The 24,958-nt window shown below is 39.0% G+C and overlaps 1 protein-coding gene across 1 annotated transcript in view; it reads left to right on the top strand.

The window, feature by feature from the left end:
* Nucleotides 1–9,660: 9,660 nt before the first annotated feature.
* Nucleotides 9,661–24,958, top strand: part of LOC121381756 (gamma-aminobutyric acid type B receptor subunit 2-like) — a 72,433-nt gene continuing 57,135 nt past the window's right edge. The window contains exons 1-2 of the mRNA XM_041511105.1: nt 9,661–9,735; nt 12,475–12,615. Of these exons, the coding sequence (XP_041367039.1) occupies nt 9,661–9,735; nt 12,475–12,615 (216 nt within the window). The remainder of the gene's footprint in view (nt 9,736–12,474; nt 12,616–24,958) is intronic.

Below are 24,958 nucleotides of genomic sequence, written 5' to 3' on the forward strand. Positions count from 1 at the left end.
ACTTGACATTTTCACTTGAACTGTTTTTATTCACCTGCTTTTAATGCTGAACTCCTGGTTTTATGTTTAGTTTGCTCCTGAGGATGTCAGCATTTAGCTGACGAAACGTTGAGCTTTTTAACTTGAGATTTTTAATTGTGGTTTTTAGACAGAGACTTTATTTTATCATTTACAATACATTATTTTGTCATGATACCGGCTTTGGTGGTGTCGTCATTAAGACACCGGACATACGGCTGGTAGGCACTGGGTTCGCATCCCGATACCGGCTCTCACACAGAGCGAGTTTTAACGACTTAGTGGGTAGGCGTAAGGCCACTACATCGACTTCTCTCTCACTGGCCACCAATCCTCTGTCCTGGACAGACAGTATGCCCATGATAGGATAGCGTGCTTGAACCTCAATTGGATATAAGCACAAAAATTAGTATAAATTAATTAATGAATTTGCCATGATGGATTAATGCTTCCATTGGAAGAACATTGTAAAATTATTGTTGTAGGATCGTTGTTTTGAATACGGCAATAGTTTACTTATCTTGATTTTGCTTTCACCGAATCCGAGTAATTGTATTTACGTGCCTATATCTAAACTAGGTTCAGGCACGTCCATCCCACGCCCAATCTCTGGCAGGGCCAGTTGATGACCATGGGACAGAATTGATTTCAATAATTTTTGTTTCTTTCCTCGATGACAAGCGACTCCATATGTTCGAGAATTAGCCGACATCTTTCTCTTAGTCACACCAAGACGACAGGTTTAAAACCATCAAAACGTATTTGCTGAAGACAAACATTTCTTCAGTGAAAAGGTTCTAGAGTGTTTGCCGTGCCATAGTGCGTCGATTGACAGGGGAATTTCCTATTGATTTCACCAAATAGCAGCCTTAAAAGTATTCGGTCTCGATTATTCTGTTATCGAAGGGTGGCACTATTTTCAGAAGGTTTTTTTTTATTCCATCGTCATTGGAAGTATATATAAGATGAATAGCTTGATAATGAAGGTATCTTAGCTGAAGACAAAACCTGCCTCGGTGATGTAGTGGTTGAGTCATCTGATTTAAGCCTGGTGGGTACTGGGTTCGTATCTCAGTACTGGTTCACACCCAGAGCGACTTTATCGACTCATTGGGTAGGTGTAAGGCCGCCATACCGACTTTTCTCTCACTAACCACAAACCCTCTGTTTTGGACTCTCTGCCCAGGACAACGTTCTTGAACCTTAATTGGATATAAGCACGAAAATAAGTTGAAATTAAATGAATGAAGACAAAATGCAAACAGTTTTCATGTCTAGGCAACATGTCTCACTTTGTGTACCATATACTGTTCTGGGATTCATTTTCTTGAAAATGACTGAATAGTAACTGTTCCTACAGATGTTTGCTCATAGCGATGCCATGGTCTTGGAAAAGCTAAACTTGACGGTTGAATAGACAGGTCGTAACATTTTTTTAAATCCTAAACGTAAACGACACTGGAATCACTTGTATCTTCTCTAACAGGTGGTCATATTTAATATCATGTAATCTTGATGAATCGTTAAAAAATAAATTTTAGGTCAACATTATGTCAGTAACGATACCATTTATTTAATCAGGTAGTTAGCCCCACCGGAATCCTGTTTACATATGAGCCCACTGCGTAATATTAATTTTACAATGGAACTTTAAATATGTATATGTATATATGTATGTATGTATGTATGTATGTATGTATAGTTACGATTGTACGATAACTGCATCCATCTATTGGATTTTATGATACAGGTAAAGTTAAAGTTTACGACACGACTAGAACACATTGGTTTATTAATCATCTGATAATTCTGACATCTAGTCCTAAAGGAAATCCGATAATTTGTTCCCTTAGCAGCAAGGGAACTTTTGTGTGCACTTTCCTACAAAGAGAAGAGGACACGCCATGGTCTTTGAACTTTTGTGTGCACTTTCCCACAAACAGAAGAGGACACGCCATGGTCTTTGAACTTTTGTGTGCACATTCCAACAAACAGAAGAGGACACGCCATGGTCTTTGAACTTTTGTGTGCACTTTCCCACAAACAGAAGAGGACACGCCATGGTCTTTGAACTTTTGTGTGCACATTCCAACAAACAGAAGAGGACACGCCATGGTCTTTGATTGGCCAGTCGTGGGACTGGATGCAGTGGGAGAGGAAAACAGTGAGAGAATGCGTCCACTGTGTGTGTGTGTGTGGGGGGGGGGGGGGGGGGGGGGGGCTTCTATTCTACGACCAAATCACCGTGTTCGCGAACGTTCATTAACTAATTATGACGTCTGGGTCTTCATGTTGTATCCTCAGTGACGAAATACAATTGCTTGGTGCTGTTATCGCCGACAGATCCGGTTGGCCTAGGAGGAAACTACCTTGATCAATATGCGGAGTTCTACCCAATTGTCATTTAAATACAAAAAAGAGGTATTTTATTTTTCACTAATGGCGCTCCGGGCCTCCGGGTTTTGGTTTATTTATAATTCCGTATATTTTGTGCTGACGTGGTTGTTAGAACGTCATTAACGAAATGCATTTGTGGGATTCATGTTGCACTTAATGGTTTGTTACAGTGTAGTTTCTTTGTTGAAAAGTCAGAAAGTATATTATATTTATTGATTACTGGAAAACTGTTTTGTTGTGCATCTCAGGCGATACTATTCTATTCCTTAATTATGAATCTGGCAATATGCAGAATTAATATAACCTTTTTTGTATTATTTGTGGAAAAAAGTTCATTTAGTAGTAATAGTACTAATAGTAGTAGTAGAACTAGTAGTAGTAGTAGTAGTAGTAGTAGTAGTAGTAGTAGTAGTAGTAGTAGTAGTAGTAGTAGTAGTAGTGGTGGTGGTAGTAGTAGTAACAGCAGCAGCAGTAGTACTAGATGTATTAGTAACAGCAGCAGCAGTAGCAGAGACAGTAGTAGCAGTAGTAGTAGTAGTAGTAACAGCAGCAGCAGCAGCAGCAGCAGCAGTAGTATCAGTAACAGCAGTAGTAGCAGCAGCAGTAGCAGCAGTAGTAGTAGTAGTAGTAGTAGTAGTAGTAGTAGTAGAGAGGTAGTGGCAGTAGTTGATTGTGAAAATACTAAAATTAACTTCAGAGTGTACATCTTTAGATGTTAATTTGTTTATTCTACAGTACAATCTCAGTTGGTTACTTTATATGAGATTTTATATTATTGTTCTCTAGTACTCGCTCTTAGTGTCAAGATTCCTATACACACTTGTCAACTTCTCTGGCGATTAACTTTCAGCTTGTGATTGCGAGAGAGAGTATAAAAAAAAAAGATTGTACACCCTGCAGCTGGGTGTCACAGAAGGGAGATAATTGCGAGGAATCCATCACGCCGGAGGAAAGGAAATGGACGTAAAATGTGTAACACTGGTGACACGGGATGAAGACTAGTAATTGGATTCCGGCTCTTGGCGCTATGATCTATAGTGCAGTAACTTACACAACTCACCCATTTATCAAGAAGACAAATAAGAAAAATTCCCTTTCCTTGCATCCCAGGCGTTCAAGTATAAAGAAAGTCACAAAGAGCAGACGAGAAAAGGCATCATTCCAGCAATTGTGGGAAAACTTTATTGACAGCTGACGAAGTCGAGTGAATTGTGTTAGCAGTCTCACGTCCGTCAAAGCGAAGGTGCTCGGTGTTTCGATAACGTCACCCCTTCACCATTGAGGGCAAGACTTGTCGTTTGTCTAAGACGAACAATTGCTGGCAAATCATTCGCTGTCGGAATGTAGTTTTCCTCAACGTAAAGCTCTTCTGGATGGATGATTTGCCTCTGTGTATGGCTGCGAAGCAGTGGCCTAATTCACTAACTTCTCGTAACTTTGCGATATTGCAGTGCAATGCTAAAATACTTGCAAACAGGATGATTTGGTGTCTAACAGAGTCTAAGACAGCTTTGTCAATTAGGCTCCAGATCTTGTTCTTTCGGGCCAATTGGTACATGATTCAATGATATAAACTTTCATTTTCTTCTTTTTTTTCTTTTTTTTCTTCTTGTTTTTCTAGCAGACCATTTGACCATCGGCATTTTTTTTACAGCAGGTTATCTGGTACAAAGCGGACACATTTTTTCTATTACCAGTTTGCTACAAGGCACGGTGATATATTGTTTCAATTTTCTGGCAGGCCTTTACCCACCAGGCTCAATTTCGTAACATATAAATTTGTAATAGACCATTGATGTGATGCACAATGTCATGAATTTTCAATTACCTAAAAGGTATAATTCGGTATTTCAACTTTCTAATGGGCTGGATGTAGCTCGGTGGTAGGCTGCTCGCTTCAAATGCGATGGTCGCAAAAGATCGATCTACATTGAATGTCCAGCTACTAATGTGTTATAATGTACGTGGGAAGGAGCGCATTATAATATATCTTGTTGCTAATTGATAGGAGTAGCCATGCGGGTCTCTCTCTCTCTTCCTCTTCTTCTTCTTCTTCTCTCAGTTTTCTACCCACCCCATTTAAAATAAAACATGATACTTCAACACACTTTTTTAACAGACCACTTGATACAAGAGATATACGAACATAGCGATTTGATTTTGTTAGGTAATTTGCATTCTGTGATGTAAACTTCATTGACTGCTGTTTTGCCTGTCAAAATCATTATTGATTTATTTTCGTGCTTACATTCACCTAAGGTTCACACACGCTGTCCTGGACACACACCACAGCTATGCGGGTTATTTGCCTAGGACAGTGGATTAATAAATAGTTGTCACCGTTAGTTGTCAGTGAGTCGGTGTAGTGATCTTACACACACACACACACACACACACACACACACACACACACACACACACATATATATATATGCAATGACGTTCACTATATATAACCGCTACATGTACTGTGTATACGAGACACTGTTGATAACAGGTACACTGATCTACAACCCGCTCCATTCCCTCTCCTGAAATATTCTTGTCAAAGATACAAAATCACATAATTTATAAACACCAAGAAATAATAACAACAGGACAATATTCTTAGCTACTACGGTATTTTTATATATATAAAACTATATCACGTAAATAAAGATTTTTTAAACATTACTTCCAGACCCGCATGTTTGCCACTGCAGCGGTAACTGGTTCGATTCCTAGCTTAAGAAATCATATACATGGTCCGCTTTTCATCTGCAAAATAATTTGATGTATATATGTACTCGGTTGAGCAGGCATAAATCTAATATTGGCACCTTCTCTGGTCTGGCAGGATCGACCAATCGTGTTTCATGTTTTTGCTTTAAATGTAGCGCAACAGCAGGCTTGCATTCAGCCACAATGGGCAATATAAACGTTCGCCAAAACAATGTGACAGAGGAGCCGGCGAAAGTCGACACCTGCGCCCATGACAGACGTGTGCTACAACAGCTTGCTCTGAATGTGCACGTTAAAACCTATGACTTTACCTAACTTAAATGTGCCTGGGTTTCGATATAGTTATTCGGTTTAACGTGAAGCGCAAAGGCTATCATACCAAGCGTTTTTCCTAACCCTGTTGACAGAGAACTCGGCCCCAATTCGCAGTTCAATCAAGATCCTTCCGAGAAGAGCAAAATGGCGATCTATCTGTCGGCTCGGGCACGTTCAGTTTTAATTACGCTTACTGCGAGTTGCCGTCACAGTAAAGTGATTTGCAGCCTACAACTGAATTAATTTCCCATAAAAGAAAAAAGATACACAATTCAAGTCCCGTGGACCACTTGCCAGGCGGACGATTATCAGCGACGATCTCCGAGTACAACTGGGCATAATTTCAATTCTTCATCTTGTTTCCTGTTGAAAGGGATCCATTGTGCGTCTGTCTATGACACTTAGCCGACCACCACAAGTCATAGCAGGCGCTGTAAGAACATATAAATCAAACTCCAATCTTTTTCTAGACGTTGACTAGTTCGGCCGCTGGTTTCAGTGAAGCAATTTCTTGACACGTCTTGCAAGTGACGCGGTACGTGTGGGAATAAATGCAGACCTTTTTGTATACAGAAATATTCTCATGGGTGATCGTAGGTGAAAGTATTTCTCATATCTGCTAGTTACAGATATAAATAGACTCTGTATACACAGCACACTGGTTAACCCATATTTTCGGTGTCTGTGGCTATCAATGTCCCTCACACTTAACGTAGTTATTGTAGTAATAAAGTGCTAATGTACTTTCTAACCAGTGAACAAGAACTGCTTGTGAAATAGCATCGTGAAGATCTTTCGTCAATCAGGGTTTTTTATATCACTCGTTCCAGGGTGTATACTACCAAATCAAATCCCATAGACGACAATAGTAACATATGTGGCTAAAACTCCTACCTGCAACGTATCAACCGACATAAACGCCACGGATATAAATACTACCACCCCTTACACTTAAAATGAATCAGAAAAAAATGGGGGTCAAGCTGCTCGTTTCTGAGATAACGGGTAGCGTCTATGACTACCCTAGTTTCGCACAAAATTCGAGTACTTTGTTTTACAGGTACCCCATACATGTTTCAAGCACAAGGCTACTTGACACATTGGTACTAGATGAAATAAAATTGCAATTTTTTTTACCCAGATGAAACTATTATTTTTTACAACCAACACACTCACATTTATAACCAATCACAGGACTTGTGGTGTTCACTTCTCTATCAAAAGTTCGGTGCACCTCGCACTTTGACCCAGCCGGAAGTTATTTGGTTTAGTACTGCCTATACTGATAACATACATTTTTCAAAAAGTGTCCAGCTATGTGTCTTTATGACAACCAGGATCTGGTGTATTCTGACATAAACTAACAACCTCACTGAAACTGTTGTTTCTACAGTGCAACCTAATATAATGTACACCTCAAAAAGCATATATATTGCATATAGTTTTGTACAAATGCAATATGTCATATTAAACAACAAAATTTGTGTGTACTCAGGTATATATGTAGAGACAACAAAGATAGTCAGAGTACCTCTACCCCTTTAAAGAATTCCATTAAAACACATGCACTTCATTGACCCCTAGATTATGAAGACCTTAACAGGCACATCAAAGAAATATCAGTATTAAAAAAATACACTGTCTGAGGAAGGAAACACAAACATGACTGTACCTGTATGAAGTAATGACTTAATGTCCTGAACATTAGTGTTGGGAGGAAATCCTGTATGCTGGGTGTGGGTGTCTTCAAGTTACCAGGTGTGCGAATTTCAAATCCATCGGCCATGCTGATTTTCATAATGAACCATCAAAACTATTGGCAGCCACCAATATTCCTCACTATATTTTATTTATAGCCTACTGTAGTTGGAGGTTTTAATAGTTATGATATCTGGAATAATCATGCAGCTTTAACACATTTATTTTTGATTAATTACTGAAAAAAACTATTTTTAAATGACAAAATTACCCGAACATCTATTTTCTTGCATTATTTTCTAATCCGGATGAATACAATATGTACATTAGATGTATTCCCACAATCTGTAATCCAGCATTTTATTTAGCTAGTAACATTAGGTAATACAGCTTTAACAATAAAATAAATTATCAACTTAATCCAAGGCAGATAATCAGATCTGAAAAAATTGGTTCTGAATCTAGTATAAACTCAAAATGCTTTTCATGAGAGCTAACTAAGTGATTATTAAAAAAAAAAAATTATCTGGAGATCTAAGTATATGTTTAACAACCTTATTGTTATGTACAAATAAGAACAGAAGGCACAATGGTGACAACAAATTTAATTATGTTTTTGGTAAACTTTTTCTTAAAATTTACTTTAAATTTTGTATAAAACTACAAATTTGTCTAAAATATAACTTAGCACCCTATAAATATGTCAAAATGACAATAAAAATCAACTTCTTTACAAATTTGAGTTTTCAGAATTTCATACATAAAAAATTAACAATGTTAATGGAAACTAAAGACATTAACCCACTATTGGGACATGCTATTTTTAATATAAAAATAAATTGCTATTAAAATCTTAGTTCAGGTTGCTTATATATAATACCATATTTAAGAGCAGTTGTATATGGCAAGTCAAATACCATGTAAAAAGAAATTATTGAAATCTTTACAGTATGAATTATAGGCCAAAACCAACTTTTCTTCAGTGCTAACTTTGATTCAAACTCCATTCAGAGCCATGTACAGAGATTATTGTCAAGGTCAAGGTCATTGTGAACTTGCATGATCGAGTGATGGCTAATTTATCAACCAGTATAGTTTAATTAAATAAAATGACAAAATCATAATATTTTTTATTATGCACTGAATATGTGCTATAGGGTGTATACTACCAAATCAAATCCCATAGACGACAATGGTAACATATGTGGCTAAAACTCCTACCTGCAACGTATCAACCGACATAAACGCCACGGATATAAATACTACCACCCCTTACACTTAAAATGAATCAGAAAAAATGGGGGTCAAGCTGCTCGTTTCTGAGATAACGGGTAGCGTCTATGACTACCCTAGTTTCGCACAAAATTCGAGTACTTTGTTTTACAGGTACCCCATACATGTTTCAAGCACAAGGCTACTTGACACATTGGTACTAGATGAAATAAAATTGCAATTTTTTTTACCCAGATGAAACTATTATTTTTTACAACCCACACACTCACATTTATAACCAATCACAGGACTTGTGGTGTTCACTTCTCTATCAAAAGTTCGGTGCACCTCGCACTTTGACCCAGCCGGAAGTTATTTGGTTTAGTACTACCTCCAAAAAGTCTTAACTATATAATTATGTTTTACAGACAAACGTTTACATGATATAAAAACTAGTAATGTGTCACAGTAAATAGGACCAAAAGGTGCATATCAGTAAATGTATAAGGATATGATATCAGGTATCTGCGTACTATTGACCATATCATGCCCTACTGGTGGCATCTGTTATGAATGAATGCAAGTACAGTGCGATTGTTATTAATATAATTTTTCCTGGAGCTGGGGATATGACTGTGGCTATTTCCCCATTTGTTGATATAAAGGATGTTTTTCGGTTATTGTTGTTGTTGGGGTTTTTTGTGGGGGTTTTGTTATATGGTAGGAATAGCCTGCATGCAGATGGTATCCTCCTTCCCCCCTTCCTTCCCTCCCTCCTCTCTCCTTCCCTTTGCCCATCTGAATCTGTCCCCCCCTCTCTCTCTCCCCCCCCCCCCCCTCTCTCTCTCTCTCTCTCTCTCTCTCTCTCTCTCTCTCTCTCTCTCTCTCTCTCTCTCTCTCTCTCTCTCTCTCTCTCTATATATATATATATATATATATATATATATATATATATATATATATCTGTCTCTCTGTCTCGCAAATACCTAATTATGTACATCTTGACATAAAACCAAATGTTAGATATAATTAGCCGAAGCTTAAAATGTTAAAATGTGTTGAGGTAAATGTCGTTAAAGAGCTATTTGTCTGTCCTTTCTTTACTCGAGAGTTCACTTGCAATGTTTCCAGAATTGCCTGCAGTAACTTCGAACAAACATTGTGGAACTGAATATTCACGAAATACTAATACCCCCTTTGTGATTAACCTCAAACTCCAAGCAGGACAATCCCGAAGAGAAGTCCGATACATGCTGACAGAAAGCATGTCACTTTATTAACATTGTTTTGAGGAACGTGATGCTTGGTCCAGAACGTGTCCGTGATCTCGCCATGTTCAATCACCGGTCAGCCATTCTCGGTTTCCAGACACGAGTTTGTTTATCCCTTGCCCCGTGGACAACAACGCCGCTTCCATCACTCGTGGACGAAACCGGTTTTCGTTTCATGTCGTCACGTGCCTGTTGAACGAAGAAGCTGCGCCACGGAGCGGTGTATCAATGAACCCGTGTGAGTCCTCGCCGCTACAAGAGCAGATCTGATGAATGTCTAATTAACGGACTCTTCAGCAATTGCTCTTAGGGACCGATGAAAGAAGTATTTTCTGATTGATTCAGGAGGCAGAGCATGTATTTCTCTGAAGAGGGAAATCTGTTTACAGTCTCAATGCTCCTCTTATATCTTACGTTATTAACAAAAATAGCCTCGTTGTCACTGGCACAGGAGGCTTTTCGGGACACATGATGAATGTATGGCTAACAGTGGTATCATCTTAATTACCGAGGGATCGTTTTAGAAATTACAACATTGGAGATACAATGCGAAGTTTTCCCATTATCTACCATATACAGAATACATTTTACTCATTTGAATTAATATAAACCAACGTATTCCATTGAATTGAAGTGTGCCCATATTCCAAACATATCTATTTAGAGTGATAGTCCTCTTGCAGGTAGGTCAGAAAGGATGTATCGCCCTTAGGAGTGGCAGTCCGCCTGTAGATAATGCACGTGACACTGCTTCATAGCAGCAGTCATGACCTTGACAAAACGTCCCTTTGACTTCTCTTTGTGCAGAGATAGGATTATGTTATAGGCGCCTGGGCACGGGGGGGGGGGGGGGGTCAGGGGTCAGGATCTAATAAGAAGTAGGGCGATCTCGCCACCGGTCGATTTCGTTTAGTGTTGGGCGAAGTCACCGTATTTTATACATTAACTAGACGGGTTTGTGCATGCTCCCAAAAAAATTTGGGGGATTTAATGTATTTTTCAGGTGAACAAGACAAGCCCCCCACCCCCACCCCCCAAAAAAAAAATCAAAACAAAACAAAAAACCCCACAAACAAACAAAAAACTTCATTATTCAGTCTAGACACCCCCCCCCCCCCCCCCCCCCTGCAAAATTAATTGTTCATGTCTCTGTGGTAACAATTTTGTCATTCCGATGCCGGTAAGTAAGGCACTGTATGGTGTGTGTACTGTTTATCCTACATTGATCCTAAAGTACTCATACTCCTTATCAAACTTGTCTCTTTCATCTAACACTGATTTAATTTAGCACTACTACTGTATCATTTCGGCTGATTTCTTTTCGTCTGATAATATGAAATTATTGACAGCAAGTCAGCGTCATATTAAGAGTCAGACATCCCAACAGAAATAGCTTTAAAAGAAAGCAATTCGATTGTATGGTTTCATTTGGTTCAGTAGTGTGGGGTCTTCCCCCACAAATTGGATGAAAAATCTCTCGGAACATTAGCAGACGACTTTTGGGTCGCGCGCCGAGATTTAGCCAGACGACACTAGGTCACGTGCTGTTCAACGAGCCAAAGGAAACGTTCAGTCTGAGCGTCAAAATCAAATCAACCAATTGACACCTGCCTGCAAGTGGTAAAGGTTTACGTTCGTCTGTTGTGGGCCGGGCCGCACGGTTGCTGGAAGATGTGTGTGTGTGTGTGTGTGTGTGTGTGCGCGCGCGCGCGCGTGTGTGTATGATGTATGTATGTGTGTGTGTGTGTGTGTGTGTGTGTGTGTGTGAGAGAGAGAGAGAGAGAGACACACATAGAGAGAGAGAGAGAGAGAGAGAGAGAGAGAGAGAGAGAGAGAGAGATAGAGAGAGAGAGAGAAACACATAGAGAGAGAGAGAGAAACACATAGAGAGAGAAAACCACACACACATAGCATAGAGAGAAATAGAGAGTACTGTAACCAGAAATTACCTCATTATTAATCATATTACACACAGATTTGAAAAGAAAGAACAACTGTACCGAACAGAATATATTATTCTAGTAAAACGTTCCATTTAATGTGTAAAATAGACTTACTATTGAAAGGAACGTATTCAGAACAAGTGTTTATACTTCTTTATTAGTCGACGTGGATATGTGGTCTGACGATAGCAGACCACTGTCTACAGCCCATTCCTATGCCAAGGTCCAACGTATGAAACTGAATTTTGTTTTCCGGTAGTGATTTTTGTTGGGGTTTTTTTTTATAGTTTTTTACTCATCTAAGACTTTGAACTTGTGTAAACGACTTCCATTGTGAAATCATTTTTAATATGTCAGATTTTAATTAAGTTCAATAAACCTAATTTTAGTCATGTAAATATAAAGAGGCGTTAATTTATCAAATAATAACATAGTTTTATGGCATATTTAAAGTACTTGTCATTATGGGCAGCATTGTCAGCCTTATCATCACCAGCATCATCATCAACAACAACATCGTCATTATTGTCGTCGTCATATTCATACCTACTTATATGTTCTGTTTTTAACCTTTTACTACATTTCCATTTTGGTATCAGCATTTCATGGAATAGTTCAGTTCAACATACTTTATGCCATAATTAGAATATTTAAAAATAAATCATGTAAATAAGTAAATAAATAAAATAAATACATAATCAGAGAATATAATAAAATAAATAAATAAAAATAAACAGACAGAGACTATGGTATGAGAACTATATGATTTTAGGGTGATATTGAAACCATCCCAGCAATCACAATACATGGCAACTGATTTTTTAATTTATTAAAATACAAACATAAATAAATCAATCAAACTAACCAGAGACTATAATGTGATAACTGTATGATTTCAGTGTGACATGGCGATGGCGACGCGGGTTTTCTTCGACATGATGGATGACCGGAACTCCACCAAGGTGATTCTGTTCGGAGACGCCTGTTTCAAGGTCACCGGGCCCATATCGCAGATCTCCAAGTGGTGGCACATGTTCCAGGTGAGCTTAGCACGTCACGGCTCGCGATCCTTAGCGGCCCGGTTAAAGAATTGAGATTCAATCTAGTGCAGTCTTAAATTGGGAATCTTTTTGGATGGAACAGCTTTCCTCTTGTTCTCGTTGTTTTTGTCATTGTTGTTGTTGTTGTTGATTATGGTGATATATATTTTTCTCCTTTTTTATCTTCTTTATCATGTTTGCTTCTTACTGTTTGTTTTGTTTTATTTTGTTGGTGGTTTTATTTTGTTATTTTTTATTGTTGTTTTTTGGGGTGTTGCTTCTTCATGTTTTTTTGGGGGTTTTTGTGTATTTTTTTTTATTATTATTAGTATTTGTTTGGGGGTTTGGGGGTTTTGTTTGTCGGGTTTTTTTCTTAGGGAGTGTTTTTGGTGGACTTTTGGGGGAAGGGGTTTGTAATTTCACGTTCTCTTGATTTTTCTTCCTCTTCTCCTTTTTCGCCTTCTATTTTTAATCCACTTATTAATTTTTATGATGTTGTCCGTGTTTTAGTGTGGGTTTTTTGTATTCGTATTGCCATCGTTGGTTTTTCTGTTCAACATTTAGAATCTGGGTCTTGTTCATGCTTATGTTATTTCATTGCTCAATTAGCAAATGGTATAATGTGTTTTGTTTATTTGTACTGACATTCTACCCTAAAAGCGCTTGATGAATGATATATAAAAAGGACTTTAACAGCCCAAAATGTCCCAACTGCCCAAGATGTCCCAAGACAGGCTAAGTAAAATAACAGTTTTGACTGACATTTTGGGCTGCTACAAAAGAATACCGTGCGTAAATAAGTTTTTATAGAAATGTATTTAATATGACAGAAGCGCACAGCTAAGATGTATAGTAGAGATGGATATTTCCCTCAAGTACATTTTGTAGTTTGCAAAGAGTTATTCCACACAGAAATGAACAAAATGTGTACACGCATGCGTGCGTGGTGTGTGTGCGCGTGCGTGCGTGCGTGCGCGCGCGCGCGTGTGCGTGTGTGTGTGTGTGTGTGTGTGTGTGTGCATGTACGTGTGTGTGTACTGAGCCAATACAAACAGGGCAACCAGAAATATATATTGGATTTGCCCCCAATATATATATATATATATATATATATATATATATATATAAGCTGACGATCAAAAGAAAGTATACCAATTATTTTTTCAAAGTATTAAAAACAACACAAAATACAAGTTGATGCAAATGTTATATTTTGAAAGTATAATAATTTGGCGATAAATAAACACGAGTATACTCAATAAAACCCATAAAATGATAATATCACAGAGTACAACAGCACTAGGGGTGAAATGTGCGATTTCATAAAGGACCACTCATAACAAAGGTGAATAAATTTGACCACAAAGAACATGTTTCAATAGCGTGTATGTCCACCATGTGCAAGTATGCAAGCATGGACCCAACATCGGACAGAGTTTGTTAAGCGCCTAATGACGACATCAGGTATTGCCCTCCACTCCTGCCTCAGTGCCTGTACCAACTGATCCCTGTTCATTGGAGGGTTAGGACGACGTCGAATTCGCTGGCCAAGATGAGCCCACAAATGTTCTATCGGTGACAGGTCAGGCAAAACATTGACGTTGTTTGCGGCGAAGAACTGTTGCACCACACGAGCAGTGTGAGGTCTGGCATTGTCCTGTTGAAACAAGAGTCTAGGATGGTGTTGCAAGAACGGTAACAGGACGGGACGTAAAATCTGGTTGATGTAACGGTGTGCGTTAAGATTTCCGTCAATAACAATAAGGTCTGTCCGCTGTTGGCCACATATACCGCCCCAAACCATCACAGATCCACCACCAAACGGTTCAGTCTCCTGAACACAGCACGGAGCTGTTCTCTGTCCTGCACGTCGGTATACCCGAGTCCTTCCATCAGCTCTGAATAACTGGAACCTGATCTCATCAGAAAAGAGTACACGTTGCCAGTTCCGATGTTGCCAACGTTGAAATTGACGTGCCCAACGTAAACATCGAAGTCGATGTTGCCTCGTCAATGTCATCCCCCTGAATGGTCGATAGGCCCTGATACCATGCTGTCGTAGTCGACGACGTATAGTGTGACGACTGATGACATGTCCAAGGCCAGTCGCTGCAGATGACGTCACAGTGAGGAATCTGTTACGTAAGTGTAAGATGCGGAGATGGCGGTCCTCGTTGGCTGTTGTGACGCGGGGTCTACCACTTCGTGGTCTGTCTGCAGTCCTGCCAGTTACCCTGTAAGGCTGTATTAACCTGGTGATCGTCAATTTTGCGCAATTCAGGATTCTTGCCACATGGGCATAACTCGCACCCACCTGCACCATACCAATAGCTCTCTTTCTTCAACAGTTAGCCTTGCCATGTTCTCTGGTGTTTTACTGTTGACTGAGGCATGTTCTAAGCAATGGCACCCTTTTTTATACCCTTATGTGCACGAGCATCATGTTTCTTGTGCAGTAAAAATTTTATGAATGAACTCATTTTGCACGTGCGGCATCGCTCAAATGCAGCAATGTGCAACTATTCGTCCTTGATTGCATTATAACGAACAATACTAGAACCTATCTAACCTTCCATGAACGTGTATTGTGTTTATTTATAATAAAAATAATTGGTATATTTTCTTTTGATCGTCAGTTTATATATCATTTAAGTTAGAAAGACGTTGTAAGTATTGTGCAATCAGCAGTAAAATAGCCGTATTGGCCTAAAGATGTTACACTACCAAATAAATTAAATAGAGTAGGTGCCTTTACAGCTAACCACAAATTGGGCGGAATTTACAAAGCCCGGTTTAGTCTTATTCGCGTGTAACCACATACAATTGCAATGGTTAAACACATGCGATTCAGAAAAACAGACATGGTAAAGTCGGCCATTGTGTTTGCGCGTGTTGGGCGGTTGCGTGACGTGTGAGGTTTATTTTGTCGATTCCATGCTGAAATCTTCCTGTATTCGCTTAGTTTAAACATACTTTTTGTGTCTGGTTACGTGACTCTTGCTTTTTAACAGTTTCAGATTGATGCGGTTTTTTCTTTATGTAGAGTGGAACGCATTAACCTTCGTTTTTCTAAGTGGCGTCCTGCCGAGGTTCCGATTTGAAGAATCCAGTAGCGCTCTGTAATACCGATAAATCGACTGACGTGATAGACAAAAAAAACATTCAGGATTCTTTAGCTGTCGTGTCGCTTTATTTACAGTTTGTCACGTATTCACTTTATATCAGTTAAAGTATCACTATTTTTCTCCGGTTTTTTTGGGGTTTTTACTTTTGGAGAACATTTTGCACATTTGATTTGTTTCAAAACATACATGCGATGAAGCTTGGTAGACAAATAATTCAGCTCTTCTGATGACTAACTAGCTGTTTTTTTCAAATTCACAACATTTTTGCTGACTACAGCAGGACTTTGAAGGTCATAGGTATCAACTTTTTGTGAAAATGTAGAAAACTGAGTACCAGGCCGTCATCAAGTATCTGAATTTGAAAGAATTAACTTCAACGCAAATCCATGCCGATATGGCTGGTACATTAGGAGATAGTGCTCCCTCATTTGCCACTGTAAAAAGATGGGCAGCGGAATTCAAGAGGGGGATTAAAGGCGTTGAAGATGAAGGCGTTGAGCTGCCTCCACACAGAAAAACATTGATCTTGTGCACCAAATGGTGATGGATGATAGACGATTGACTATTCGCTTCATAGCTGCTGCCATTGGTATTTACCATGAGCGAGTCGAGAACATTCTAACCAAAGAATATGGAATGTCAAAGGTTTCTGCTCGATGGGTACCACGCCTTTTGAACCCTGATCAAAAGTGCACCAGACTGACCATGTCTATGGAACACTTTACGCTTGTTGAAGCAGATCCGGCTGATTTCGTTGAACGTTATTTGACTGAAGATGAGTGTTGGGTCCATCACTTTGAACCAGATACCAATAAACAGTTCGTGTCGTGGAAACACCCGGCGTCATCTCCTCCTAAGAAGGCAATGGTCGTTTCAACTGCTGGAAAGGTGATGGCATCAGATTTTTAAACGCCAAGGGGGTTGTTTTTGTGGACTACCTTCCAAAGGTCCAGGCCATCAATGGGAAGTACTATGCCAACTTGCTAAGGCAGCTGCGTGAAGCTATCAAGAGGAAACTACCAGAGAAGTTGACAAAAGGTGTCTTGTTCCACCAGGACAACGTCCCTTCTCACAAGTCCGGCATTGCCATGCAATGGCTACTGTTCATAACTGTGGCTTCGGCCTCATTCAAGATCCGCCATACTCCCCTGATCTGACGCCCTCGGACTTCCATCTCTTCCCAAACATGAAGAAACACTTAGCTGGCAAGCATTTTCATGCCGTTGAAGACTTCTTTGAAGAGCAAGAGGAAATCTATTACAAATCAGGGATCCAGGCGCTGCTGCACCGCTGGCAGAAATGTGTGGACCGTCAAGGGGACTACGTTGAAAAATAACTAGTAAACAAACTCATTCCAAAAGTGCAGCATATTTAGGCTTAAAACGTTTCATCCAACCCTCGCGCACACACACACACACACACACACACACACACACACACACACACACATATATATATATATATCCCGCAATCACTGTATACATTGGCAAGATGATGACTAGATATTTTTGGTCACTGATACACTGACATATAGGTCACGTGACATAAGCCCGACTCGACTCGAGTATTTCAGAGTAGATTTTCAATAAACACACTCTTTAAATAATTTGTGTAAGTACAGTAATTGCGACAACAATACAAATATTATATATTTATTTATGAATTAGAGTTCAGAAACGCTTTTTGAATATGAAAGAATATAGCTAGTGTCTTACAACGAAGGGCGTCGTGTATCTTGTATGACGTCATGCGGCAAAGGCCTTGCTAGGTTGACGATACTCTATTTGCGTACACAAAAATAGAATAAATAATGGTTTTTCTACTATTCCTGTAGCATTGCAGGATACAGGAAATAACTGGTTACTGTCTTAATATATCGGATTTATCCTGTTCAGATCGAAAGCTCCGCTGCATTCGCCATTCTAACCTTCGCAGTACAGTGGTATATAACAAGCAAAATAACATTAATTGTTTTATGATGATAATAAAACAGAGAATATAATCCTATCTATCTATCTACCTATCTATCCTAACTATTATAATTCATTTGATTAATTATGGAATCTTTTCACACGGGCTAATTAATTCCGTTCAGCAACACCTTATAAAGATAAATATTTGAAGGCTATTCCTCGTATAATCGCACTGTTAGACGGAGGGCCACCCGAATAGGTTTTTAGGCATAGCTCTTGAGCAAAAAAGCTATTGCACCACGACTGAGAAACCAAAGGCAGTGGTATGTGCTATACCGTCTGTGGGACGATGCTACTAATGAAAACATGTAGCGGGTTTCCTCTCTAAGACTAAATGTCTGAATTACCAAACGTTTATATCCAATAGCCGATGATTAATAAATCATTGTGCTCTGGTGATGTCGTTAAACAAATCAAACTTTGAGCAAAACATTATGAATTCAAGTCATACCAATTTGTATTTTACTTTATGGTTTGTGGCTATAAAACAATTTACGTCTCTCCGTCGTTCAATTAAATTTTCTATGGCATTCTTTAACCCATACTTTCAGCAAAGATAAACTGTTGATACTAAACTACTTTTAGCACCTTCCATAAATGTGCTTCTTTTGAAGCGCGGTTTTATAGGGGTTTTCAGTTGGATTCAACACTATATAACTTTACAGAACATGATATGCGTGTACACACTCTCGCATATATTCGATACTTCAGATTCTGTGGCCTTGTATATAAAAATAATCGTTCAGGCTTGACAATAACATGTCTGAAAACACTATGATTTTCATCATTTCTTGCAAAAATAATAAATGTATAATTTTCAACCTTCTGGCAAGAATATGCCACCGCTTGGAACTATAATGGACCATTATGGATTGGTGTGGATAATATGCAGCTTTTACTCGGGAGATGTGCAATGCACTTCATTATATTGATTTAATAACATGTTTTACAACTTCTTTCCTGTTATCTGGGTGTTAAAGTGAGTGACAAAAGCTTTTTAAAGTGGTCGAAGACTCCCTCTGGCGGTTTATCGATGACATACACCAGTTACTAAACGGATGTGCAAGTTAATTTCATCATTATTCAATATGTTTTATTAAATTATACGCAAAAACTTGGTCTTAGCTTATGATGGATGCTGCACCATGCAGTTTGATCAGGATGTTGATTTGTTTTTCGTTATTATTATTATTATTATTGTTGTTGTTGTTGTTGTTGTTGTTTTTATTTATTTATTTGGTGGAGCGTTTATTTGTTTGTGTAAGAAAGCATAACGTTAACACATTTTAAAATCATACGTATACGTAAGTTAAGGAGTAAATCGAACTTTATTCAAATATTTGCTGATCTGTATAATGGATTCAAAAATTACTGTCGATTTGCCAGGTTAACGACACTTGATTAAGCAAAAGTATACTTCAAAATTAAAAGAAACACACTGAAAGATATATTTGGTGTTTGGTTTATGCAGTGGTATGTTTATTATATAATACCGGAAGTGGGATAAGCCCTATCTCTACGATGGTACCTGGACAGAGTTCAGCCGGACCGAGCAGGAGAACGTCCACTAGGCTTGTTCATGCGCTTCTCGTTAAACCAAATGGTCACATCGGCAACCAATTAAATAGTTCGCGAACGTTAGCGAAACGTTAGCTGGCTGAAATTGGGACTGTTTCATTAAAATTATAATTACCTGTATATTCTGCACCATTATTAAGTAAGCCTGGTTAAAACATTAACTGTGCTTATGATCCTAGATTTGTGATATGCATGGGCGGACTCAAGGGAGGGAAGCAGGGGGACCTGTCCCTCCCCCTAAAAACTTATAGTGCCCCTTTTTGAAAAATGTATTAACAATTTTCATTGAGGTGCCCTTTTCAGGTAGTTTCTCCATGTGCCCTTTTGCTCTTGGTCTCCTCCCTAAAATATTTTCTGGGTCCGCCCCTGATATGCTGATAACATACTTCACCTGTGGTATTGTGGGTATTAATGAACTTGTCCTTGTTTTGGCTAAGACCGGAAGCTGAAACACTGTCTGCGTATCGCTATCATTATAAGCTAACCCCACTCGCAAGTTAACGTCTCTGCGCTTTGCATTCGTCACATACTGCCACTAATCTTCAAATGAAGAGCTCATTTTCAAAAGCGCGATATATTCATATACGTCACTTTGAGAAAGACATGATTTTGCTGCATCATGACGTAGTGTATATCACACGAAGCACAGGTTTAAGATCCTCCTCAGTTGGCATAGATCGCGTTATGACGGAAACTCCAGCTCATTTGGCATAGATCGCGTTATCACGGAAACTCCAGCTCAGTTGGCATAGATCGCGTTATCACGGAAAGTCCAGCTCACTTGGCATAGATCGCGTTGTGACGGAAACTCCAGATAACTTGGCATAGATCGCGTTATGACGGAAACTATTGTCACATTGCCGAATTGAACTAACAGCAGTATACCTTCACTGCTAAATTTGCAAAATTACGTATATTGTGTTTTGGAAATGAACTCAAGTGTAATTTTGTGATATGATTTTTTTTTTAAATTCAAATTAATGTTCGTGGTTACATGTACTAAAGTTTCAAGCACACTTCAGGTATCTTGACAGTCTACCCCGGATGTGAGTTAATGATTAATGTTTTAGCACTGGTTAGCGACAGAGAAGAAGGTGTCCAATGAGCCGCTAAAACTCACCCTGGTTTTAAGTTAGTACCGAGCACCCGCGGAACTTATGGTCAATCGGGTAACAACTTTATTTCATTTCAACTTAGTTTCGTGCTTATATCCAATTGAGGTTCAAGCACGCTTGGGCACACACCTCAGCTATCTGGGCTGTCTGTCCAGGACAGTGGGTTAGTTGTTAGTTGGTTAGTGAGAGAGAAGAGGGTGTAGTGGCCTAACACCTACCCATTGAGCCCTTAAGAACTCGCTATGGGTGGGAGCCGGTACCTATAGTCTGATGGCTTAACCACTGCGCCACCGAGACCTGTTAACAACCTTAGATACTGGTGGCTATACAAATTAGCTTTATTAGGTAACATGAGCAATCCAACGGTCTCTGCACATGCGCGTCTACATCATCACCAGCTACAATATCGGAAATAGAATTAAGGACGTCTCTGCGCATGTTCTGGAGTCGCCAATTACGGCTATTGGGCGGCTAGTTGTTACGCAGTGACAGTTTCAGGCAGACTAATCTAATTAAATGGTTCGAATCTTTTACGTTCTCTTGCTAAATCACGAAATGACACCAAACTCATTACATGCAGTACAAAAATCAGTGCAAAAAGGAGGATTTTTTGTTAATGTTTTCGGACAGGCAATTGATCAATGAACACCCAGCTAGATTTATGAGAGTATTACTTGGGATACCTGTCGATGGTTAGTTTCTTTCATGAAATTAATAAAGAAAATAAGCTAGGGTCTAGCACTGGTGTGGCATAGGGGCGGGATGTAGCCCAGTGGTAAAGTGCTCGCTTGGTGCGTGGTCGGTCTGGGATCAATCTCCCAGTGGGCCCATTGGGCTATTTCTCGTTCCAGACAGTGCACCGCGACTGGTATATTAAAGGTCGTGGTATGTACTATCCTGTCTGTGGGATGGTGCATATAACAGATCCCTTGCTACTAATGGAAAAAATATAGCGGGCTTCCTCTCTATGACTAAATGTTTGACATCCAATAGCCGATGATTAATAAATCAATGTGCTCCAGTGGTGTCATTAAACAAAACAAGCTTTAACTTTGGTGTGACATAATGTGGTGGGCATAGTTGTTGCTTGTTCATGACGGGTGCCACCGTAGAGCAGGATATGCTCAGCTTTCGCGAACACCTAATATCACCACTGTTATAACCGTGTTTCATGAGTGCATGTCATCACAGCTGTCCTTATTCTAATAAGCTCAGACCGGTGCTAGTTTTGATTTAGTTAACCAGCCAGGGAGTGGCAGTCCTCTGTGACAATGCAAGACGGATAAAATCTCCAGTAAAGGATCTCCCCAACAGTGGCTTCCCTCCTGTAGACGAGGCATTAGAGATTCATGGAATCATCCACTATTTTTGCTAAATGCCCATGTGACTGCATTGAGCAGAGATACGGCCATGACCATGTATTATGGTTTTGTCGTTCAGATTTTGTTCAGTTCGTTATGCAATCGTGTTGCTTTATGTTAATTTTCATGCGGCATCTCTATCGCCATACACATATCGCCATATCCGTATCGCTGTAAACAGTATGAGATAAGCTCGTTATTGATCCAGGGACCGACATTATTACATGGGTCAATGATTTCATTAGATTAATAATTCGAACGTTCAATAATTTGAAAGCCATATCATTTGGCCATCACGCTACCTTTCTTGAATGTTATATATTTTGTTACAGTGGTTCTAAGGACCAACGTCTGATGTTGAAATATATAGTAAGCAAATAGTTTTACAAATCACGAGTTGCATCAGTGATGTACATCTCATGGCAACACAATGAGCCGAATTTACAAAACCTGTTTAAGTTTACAGTTACAATACTTAAGCAGCTGCGTTTAGCAAAAACAGGCTTCTTAAATTCGCCCAATATATTATATAAAACAAGGCTTACGGTTCATAAGGCTTCAGTGATACCCAGTTTTCATGAGTGTTCTTTGTGTACGGTGATGTATAAATTGGACAAACTGCACATTGGGAATGTTGTCATTAGCACATTTTGAGCAGCAGATGACTCCTTGTGTGTCTGTCTGTATGAATAGAAATTAATCGTATATTTTTATAGGTGATTATTTTATTTTATTTCTTTTTTCTCTCACTATTCCTTTAATAGTATTTATTGCATAAGATAAATATAATTAAAGTTGTATCTTATATTCTAGGGCAAATTTAGATTTAATTTCTGTGAAGTAAATTTTCTTCATAATATCCTTGGTTTAATATAACAGTTGTGGAAAATATATGTCTAGACCAGAAACTAAAATGTTACCTCCTTTAATAGTATTCATTGCATATGATACATATAATTAAAATTATTTCTTAGAGAAAAGTTAGTTTTGATTTCTGACAAGTATGATCTCTTTATTATGTCCCTGGTTTAATATTTGTTGAAAAACAATATGTCTAGACCAGGAACTAAAATGCTACCTCCAGAATTCAAAGTTTGGGATTTCTTGCTGAGGCGGGGTTGATTTTGGGATTGTCTGGCTTGTATAGTTGTTGATGGGATTTTGATTTTATCAGTCAGCTAAGCTCTACCACCCACGTTGTGATACATGGTCACTGGCCCTCCTCTGACGAAATACCAGGGGCAAGAACATTGAAGAAAATGCGGACGGGAAGAGGTGGCGATCAATGAACAGACTACTTGGATGGAGTAAAACTGTATTTAATCGTTGGTTACCGTGCCAACTGCAGATGGTGCAGATGCTTCTTCAATCAGGATCAATGCCCATGTTCATTTCTCCTAAGGAATTGAATATTTCGAAGACAGTATATCAAATCAAGGTTATTGTCGGTTACCACTCTTGCGGTCGGCTATCTGCTTGATGGCGCTTACTTGGCTGACATCCCCAAGCACGTTGTAGAAGTTCAGAAGACGAATTTGGTATTTACTTTTGGAATTGTTCCTCATGACGCGTGGAATCCCCCAAGTAAGTAGGGGCGGGTTTGACTCCAGTGCCAGTTCAACCCAGAATAATAGGACCAGTGTTGGTATGGTATGGCATGCGTTCAGTTCTGCGTCCATTGGTGGTGTTACGAGACGCTTGCCGTCTGGTTTTGGTGCTTAAAGCGACATTCCTGAGTTTGCTGCATTGTAAGATGTTTTCGACTAATAAAATATTTCTATGATTAAACTTACACATTTAAATATATTTTCTAGTTTAGAATATCTGTACATTCACGGTGTTTCTGGTCGTCTTAATATTTGTAAGGAGCCCAAACTGGATTCTGTTTTCAAATAATTTCGTACGTACGAAAAAATAATATTTTAGGAAATAAAATTAAATTTAACCTAGTAAAAATATTAGAACCATCAGAACCACGTTTAATATACAGCCACTAATATTATATGCAGAAAAATATATTTGAGCTTTAGTTACAATCGTTAAAAAGGCTCTGTTAGTCGATAACACCTTAAAAGTTGCAGCAAACTCAGGAATGTCGCTTTAGTGTTAAACATGTGACGGTGTGTAAATAAAGCAGTCGCGTTTTAGCAGGTATACCCTCGACAAACCTTAAAAACTGAACGCAAGTTTTAGGAGAGCGGAACATGTATCGCCTTGTAGTAAAACGTTTAACACATTTTATTTGAAATTTCGTATGAGTTTTCGCCTAGCAACATATATACATGCATGCATAAATACATACATACATATGGATGTCTGGATAGCTCAAAAGCATCGTTGTTGGTCTGCAATTTGCGGGCGATTCGGTGCCACAGGTACGAGTCCCAGCAACGGCATGGGACTACTTGTGAGGCCATAATGGATTTAATTACCCCCTGCACCAGTGCGTCAATATCTATGTACGTAACAGTCAACCTCGACATACATACACTATATAGATATTCATACATCAATACATACATACATACATACAAACATACATACATACATACATACACACATACACATACACAACGCACACATATACACACAAACACTGTCGTTATAATGGTATATTCATTATAACGGATTATTCGGAACACAATAAATATAATGTCGTAAAACAGATTTAGCAACGTTTTTTGTCGTTCTTAATGTCATCTCATTCTCACCAAACAGCCGCACCTGTGATTTAGCATTGAGCACTTCGGTCGATAGCGTTAATCAGCAATAACCTTCAAATATGACCCATCACTTAACTGGATTTGTGCAAATTACACCACCACACAGTGACCTAGTTATGCATAATGCCCATCCCACAATCCTCCACACGAGAAACAATGTCAAATCCATTTGGTCTGTAATAGAGTTAAGATTATGACGTCATAAGGTGAATCACCAATCATCGAACGTTTCGTATACGAACTCATGTCCCGAAATATATTAACGAAATAATAATAAAGGCTCATACACACTGGATCCGATGCGTATGTGCGGTCAGACTGTTGCGTCTAATGGGTCTGCAGCTTGTGCGTTTTAGACATATAAACCATATACATTTAGGGGCGGGACATAACCCAGTTGCAAAGCATTCGCTTGATGAGCGGTCGGTTTAAGATCGATCCCCATCAGTGAGCCCATTGGGCTATTTC

Source organism: Gigantopelta aegis, chromosome 9, assembly GCF_016097555.1.
Source record: "Gigantopelta aegis isolate Gae_Host chromosome 9, Gae_host_genome, whole genome shotgun sequence".
NCBI classification, from domain to species: Eukaryota; Metazoa; Mollusca; class Gastropoda; order Neomphalida; family Peltospiridae; genus Gigantopelta; species Gigantopelta aegis.